This window comes from Spea bombifrons, chromosome 3, assembly GCF_027358695.1.
Source record: "Spea bombifrons isolate aSpeBom1 chromosome 3, aSpeBom1.2.pri, whole genome shotgun sequence".
NCBI lineage: Eukaryota > Metazoa > Chordata > Amphibia > Anura > Pelobatidae > Spea > Spea bombifrons.
Window position 1 is genome coordinate 35,082,789 of NC_071089.1, and position 7,212 is coordinate 35,090,000.

Consider the following 7,212-nt stretch of genomic DNA (forward strand, 5'->3'; position numbering starts at 1 on the left):
GTTCTCGTGAGTTTGCTTGACAGTTGACACTGTGGGCTTGCGAGTACGCAGCAGCCGGACATAGGACCCGGAGCCTTCTGTGCACTTTGTAAGATTAGTATCCATGGCGACCGAGGCAGCAGGACGCCAGTACCAGATGGTGGTACTGGGGGCTTCAGGTTTCACCGGTCAGTACGTGGTGGAGGAGGTGGCTCGCCTGCTGGATGGTGAGGAGTTCAAGGGCCCCGGGCTCCGCTGGGCGGTCGCTGGCAGAAGCCGCGAGAAGCTGGAAGATGTGCTGCGGAGGGCAGCGGACCGGATGGGTGAGCACTTTATGAGTTAAATGCGGCAGGGGACCTGCTCGGACCTTATCTAAATAACGCACGCGTGACTCTATGCAGCATGCACACCGTGTGTGTTCCGTTCATGCATTAAGGAGATTAAATACTTTTAATGTTAATTGCATTTGTTTACTGGGCCCATTGTGTTCTACTGGTGCCCGCTGGCACTTGGTGTGGGTCAGCCCATATCTCATGTGGGTCTATGATAAGCGTGTGTCATGTCATCACATCCTGTTCATTCTTCTCGTATTATGATATCTCCAACCTTTGTCCTAATACGATGCAACCTTATCTGCTTTAACGGTGCTAGAGGTATCGATTCAAGTGCAATCGTGTACTAATAGCCTGTTTTCCATGCCTCTGAGGTTAGTCTACCCCTCCTTTTATCTCAGTTCCCCATATCATTCCTTATTGTAGATTGTAAACTCATGAGCCAGGGCCTTCCTAAGCCAGGAACTTTGTACGAAATTACCATAGGGCTAAATGGCAAGCTCACGGGCAGAGTCCTCATCTCCCCATGTATCTCTCGGTGTGTACATGTTTATTTGTTAACCACCCCATGATTATATTCTACCCTGCTGAGAAATATGTTCGCACCTAATAAATAATAAAACCTAAAACATTATTCTTCTCCAATTTAAATGAATTCGGCAAAATAGTTTTTCCGATACATGTCCAAGCCCTGTTTGCTGGCACAATGTATACGAAGAGTTTATTTCACTAACTTAAGCCATATTCATTGTTTGGTCGCCGCCTTAAAAAATACAGTCTTTTTGCATCCATAGTCGGCTGGGTTTTTAAGGAACTTTAAAGGTAAATATATTTTAGGTGGAAACCACATGACCCTTTTATTATTTATTAAAATAAATTAGAATAGGATCATAATAATAAAAGAGGGCAATAATAATAGGATAATATTATTACCCTCTTTTATTATTATGATCCTTTTTTTATTAATAAAATAAGAGGATCATAATAATAGAGGGCAATAATAATAGGATAATATTTTTATTGCCATCTTTTATTATTTCTTTGCTATTATTATTATGATCCTCATTATTACTATTATTATTATAATCCTCTTATTATTCTTTAACATTTTGCACAATTCTGCGTGTGATACACATAATGTGTTTTCCGTAGTTTTGTCTTGCAGCCCGAGAAGTTTTTCAGTCGGTGGAATTCAGTGCCAGTCGCTTGTGATCCTATTCTTTTCTTTTCCTTTTAAGCTAAACCCCAGCTGAAGTCGGACGTTGGTGTTATAATTTGTGATGTTAATGATCCACCCTCCCTCGCTGAGATGTGTAAGAAGGCCTCTGTTGTTCTGGACTGTGTGGGGCCAGTAAGTATTTTACAGCTGCTCACAGCAAAAGGGGGAAAAAAAATGCGCTTCTAAAATTTGTCATTTTTTTTTTTTGCTCTGAAGAAACGCTGACTGTATATTGGGGCATAAGTGAAACCTTCTGTAATGAAGGCAGCGTTCTTCCATTCTTCAGAAGGCTGTGAACGCTGTCCTCCTTTGTGCTGTGGTAGCACTTTATCTATCATTTATCTTGGCATGATGCATAATGAACTAGCAGTTATGAAAGTTAGACCCTTGTTCTAGGTTGGCATCGTCCAACTGGTGGCTAGAGGACTAATATGTCTGCCAGACCATGCTGGATTTTTCTCCTGCTGGAGTGCATGTATGGCGTTCCAATTTCAGGGTCATGTTCCACCTAGAAGCACTGACTGTGGGGGACAAATTCTACATAATAAGCCATGTACTGTAGTAGAGTCTACTCTAGGGCCAGCTCAGACCTTCTTTCTGGAGCAGATGACCGAGGTTTGTTCTTGATAATGAATGGTAAGCGACAGGGAGCTGAAATGCTGAACTGCCCTCTTTAGTGAATAGATCGCTATATCGTGCTAGCTGTACAATCTCTTTCATAGTGCTGCAGGCAGCGCTCCCTTTTTTGGGCGGTCAGGCTCATTGGTGTGCCACTGCTCAATGGACCAGTTACAAGAGAGATATTTGATCTCTTGAACAGTTCATTTCCATTATGGAGGGTAGTGCCAAGGTGACGTAGCCTCCATAGCACTGTACTTGGTGCCACACATCCATAAGTAGGGAAATGCAAGAACATGGGCAATCTTACAGGGGCTCAACAGAAAGGGTAAGGTATGTTTGGGGTGCAGGCAGGGGCGTAACTAGAAACCTCAGGGCCCCGGTGCGAGAATCTGTTAAGGGCCCCCCAACCCCCAATCCATCTATCCCTTTCTCACGATCTACCCTCTCCCTCCCTCCCTACCCCCCCTTCTCACGATCTACCCACTCCCTCCCTCCCTACCCCCCTTCTCACGATCTACCCACTCCCTCCCTACCCCCCCTTCTCACGATCTACCCACTCCCTCCCTACCCCCCTTTGTAGGTCACTTACCGTCAACTCCTGTGTTGGGAGTGTGAGGCGTTTGTCTCGGGTGCCGGCGCTTCACTGCTGCGCTCAGTGTGAAGCGCCGGCACCCGAGACAAACGCCTCACGCTGGGAGCCGCCGTCGCCGCTGCAGCCGTCTGCCTCAGCGCTGCCCATAGTGCAGTGTTGGGAACACTGCACTATGGGCAGCGCTGAGGCAGGCGGCTGCAGCGGCGACGGCGGCAGCAGACGCGGGGAGCGGAGGCATCCTGGATTTCTGTCAGTCAGGGGGGCCCAAGAGTTGCCGAGCGGTCGTTTTCAGCAACTGCTCGGCACCCCTTGGGCCCCCCTGACTGGCAGAACTCCAGGGCCCGGTCGCAGTTGCAACCCCTGCGACCCTGGTAGTTCCGCCACTGGGTGCAGGCAAACGTCTACATAAATGCATTACTGGCCATAGGGTTACATCCACTTGCAGCGATGATTGCGATATGGAATTTGTGCAAATGCTCTTGAAAAGAGCACCAGACAAATGCATATTTTGGATGGCAGCATTAATCAATTTCACCATAAAATGAGTAAATCGCACCAGCACTTTAAGGTAACATGGTTTTTGGCCAACCTTGACCCAAATGTTTATTAAGGTTGAAGTTGTTCACCCCATATATAATGTATTCACTGATACATCAGTGTCAAATCTAATGTGTGCATATGTGGGGAGAGCTTATTACACCCCTGGAAGTCTCATCTGAGCGATCACTGGGGGTCAATAGTGTGTACATGTAAAATGTTTGTGTTGTTTCTTTGTGATTAAATCTTAAGAATAAATAATGACAGCTTGGTTAACGTTTATTTGCTTGGCAACTATTTTGTTCATGAAGTGGAACGGCATCTTTAAATGTGTAACTATTTTGCGTCTAATGTCTTTTTCTATACCTCACAGTACAGGTTCTTTGGCGAGCCCGTGGTGAAGGCATGTGTGGAGAATGGAGCACACTTTCTTGATATCAGTGGAGAGCCCCAGGTTAGGGTCAAATGACTACTTTTATGTAGCTACTAGCTCTATTATATTTTACAGTGGATTCTAGCTCGTAAAAAAGAATATTCACTTTAATCATGAAAGGACAAAATTATTTTATTTATTATTATATAATATAATATATAGATAGAGAGAGAGTGGTTCCCACCAAACTGCAGCAGTATATTTTTTCAGTTACCTGAACTTAAAGTCTCTCTGTCTTATTCTATGCTGTTTATTATTAATTGCTAATATTAAGTTATTTTTGTATTCAGAGCTACTTATTTTGTTTCGGTAGATAACAGCACCCTCAGCTAATATTGGTACCCTTTGTAAATATGAGCAAATAATGCTGTGTAAAAATGTCTGTCGTTTAACCTTTTGATCTTTACTTCAAAAAAAAATACACACAAATACTCTGCTCTCATGGATATCAAACGATTACAAACGCAACACAGGTTTATAAAAAAAAAAATGAAGAATTGTGAACTATATAAGAACAGCTTTTAGGCTTCTCCTATAATGCCTGATGAGGTTGGAGAACACATTGCAAGATATCTGAGACCATTCCTCGATACGGAATCTCTCAAGAGCCTTCAAATTTCTAGGTCCATGATGGTGGATGCTCTTCTGCAGTCCACCTCGCATGTTTTTTATTGGATTCATGTCAGGGGACTGGGATGGCCATGGTAGGACCTTGATTTTGTGGTTAGTAAACCATTTTTGTGTTTATGTTGATGTATGTTTTGGGTCTTGCTGAAGGATCCAACCATAGCCTGTTTGAAGCTTTCTGGCAGATGCAGTCAGGTGTTCATTTAATATCTGTTGATAGTTGATAGGATACATGTCATCATGGACTATCACAAAATGTCCTCTGGCAGAAAAACATCCCTAAAACAATTGAAGAGCCATCACCATAGTTAACCATGGGCATGAGGTACTTTGGCATATGGCTACCTATGTGTTGCCAAAAGGCTCTATTTTGGTTTCGTCTGACCATAGAACCCGATCCTATTTAAAGTTACAGTAGTGTCTGGTAAACTGAGGACGGTTGGGTTTGTTTTAGATGAGAATAAAGGTTTTTCTTGAAACCCTTCCAAACAACTTGTGGTGATATAGTTTAAGTCGGATTGTAGTTTCGGAGACTTTCTAACCCGAGGACGCAACTCACTTCTGCAATTTTCAAACCATCCTCTTCACAGTGCGTTGATACAATATAGACACATATCCCCTTCCATGCATTAAGGCAGGGCTCGACAAATCCCAGGTCGCCATGGCGACAGAGAATTTTGTCCTGGCGCCTAGGTTTTGTCAGCCTCTTACATCCAGAAGAAATTGTGGATGTAAGAGGCTGAGTCACCACACGGGGGCGCTGCTGTTGCTGTCTGCCCAGGAGTCTGGGCAGACAGCACAGCCACTCAGAGCCCGCCCCCGAGCCTGAGATCACTCCCACGGAGTGATCCTGTAGGCTGAAAACGCGGTTGCTGCAAAACCAGCAATCGTGTTTTCAGCTGCCACAGGCAGCTTCAGGGAGGGGGTTTGTGTGTTGATTGGGTCCCCACACAAGTGTGGGGACCTGACCCAACACCCCCCAGCTGCCTGATCGCTCCATGAGAGCGACAGTGCAGCGTTAACCCCTTCAATGCCGCGATCGTGGCATTTAGGGGTTAATTCCTGTTTTGTACGGGGCTCTGCTGCTGGTGGTCTGCCTGGAAGCTCAGGCAGACCAGCAACAGCAAAAACGAGCCCCCACAAGCCCTTTGATGATTCCTGTAGGCATGGAAGCCTACAGCAGTCATCAAAGACTCCCCCCTGCAATGGCTGGTCTATAGACCAGCAATTGAGTCCCAGCTGCCAGAGGCAGCTTCAGGGACAGGGGAGAGGCTTCTTCGGTCTCCACATGAGTGTGGAGACCAGCCCCAACACCCCCCTGCTGCCTGATCGCTCCCTGAGAGCGACAGTGCAGCGTTAACCCCTTCAATGCCACAATTGTGTATGACACATTCGTGGCATTGCAGGGGTTAACATTTGTCCACAAGCTTGTGGAGACTAAATATCAGTCAATGCTGTGCTCCAATGGAACATCAGCATTGAAAGAGTTAAAAAAATTAAAAAAAAGAGTTAATTAAAAAAAAAAAACAGCACTGACCTGAAAGTCCAGGGTGCTTCCAGGTCAAACGCTGTGAGTTTAGTAAGTGGGCTGATGATGATCAGATCACTCCTGACCAACTGTTAGTTTAAAAAAATACTGGCTCCTAACTTTTTTACCTGGCGCCTAGATTCCCAACAAATTTGTCAAGCCCTGCATTAAGGAGATTAAATACTGTTAATATTAATTTCATTTGATTACTGGGCCCATTGTATTCTACTGGTGCCCGCTGGCACTTGGCGTGGATCAGCGCATATCTCATGTCGGTCTGTGATAAGCGTGTGTCATGTCATCACATCCTTTCCATATCTCCAACCTTTGTCCTAATACGATGCAACCTTATCTGCTTTAACGGTGCTAAAGGTATCGATTCAAGTGCAATCGTGTACTAATAGCCTGTTTTCCATGCCTCTGAGGTTAGTCTACCCCTCCTTTTATCTCAGTTCCCCATATCATTCCTTATTGTAGATTGTAAACTCATGAGCCAGGGCTTTCCTAAGCCAGGAATTTTTTATGAAAGTACCATAGGGCTAAATGGCAAGCTCACGGGCAGAGTCCTCATATCCCCTTGTATCTCTCGGTGTGTACATGTATATTTGTTAACCACCCTGTGATTATATTTTACCCTGCTGAGAAATATGTTCGCACCTAATAAATAATAAAACCAAAAACCTAAAACATTTATTATTATTCTCCAATTTTAATGAATTCTGCAAAATGGTTTTTCCAACACATGTCCAAGCCCTGTTTGCTGGCACAATGTATACGAAGAGTTTATTTCACTAACTTAAGCCATATTCATTGTTTGGTCTCCACCTTAAAAAATACAGTCTTTTTTGCATCCATAGTCGGCTGGGTTTTTAAGGAGCTTTAAAGGTAAATATATTTTAGGTGGAAACCACATGACCCTTTTATTATTTATATTAATAAAATAAATTAGAATAGGATCATAATAATAAAAGAGGGCAATAATAATAGGGTAATATTAATACCCTCTTTTATTATTATGATCCTTTTTTTATTAATAATAAAATGTCCTCTGGCAGAAAAACATCCCTAAAACAACTGATGTAGTTAACCATGGGCATGAGGTACTTTGACATATGGCTACCTATCTATGTGTGCCAAACACACCTCTGGTATTTATTGCCAAAAGGCTCTATTTTGGTTTCATCTGACCATAGAACCCGATCCTATTTAAAGTTACAGTAGTGTCTGGTAAACTGAAGACTGTTGCCAATACTAGTGGAGGGCACCGTAAGTCTTTAGGGCTAAAATCAAAAATGTTCTGTTCTAATTTTTGGCACTTTATGTATCAATAAATAAATAATAATT

General features: G+C 43.6%; 1 protein-coding gene across 1 annotated transcript in view; it reads left to right on the plus strand.

The window, feature by feature from the left end:
• The first annotated feature begins 3 nt into the window (after positions 1-3).
• The window catches only part of SCCPDH (saccharopine dehydrogenase (putative)), a 19,408-nt gene continuing 12,199 nt past the window's right edge, over positions 4-7,212 (plus strand). The window contains exons 1-3 of the mRNA XM_053459618.1: positions 4-302; positions 1,550-1,662; positions 3,654-3,734. Coding sequence (XP_053315593.1) covers positions 104-302; positions 1,550-1,662; positions 3,654-3,734 — 393 coding nt within the window. The 5' untranslated portion in view covers positions 4-103. The remainder of the gene's footprint in view (positions 303-1,549; positions 1,663-3,653; positions 3,735-7,212) is intronic.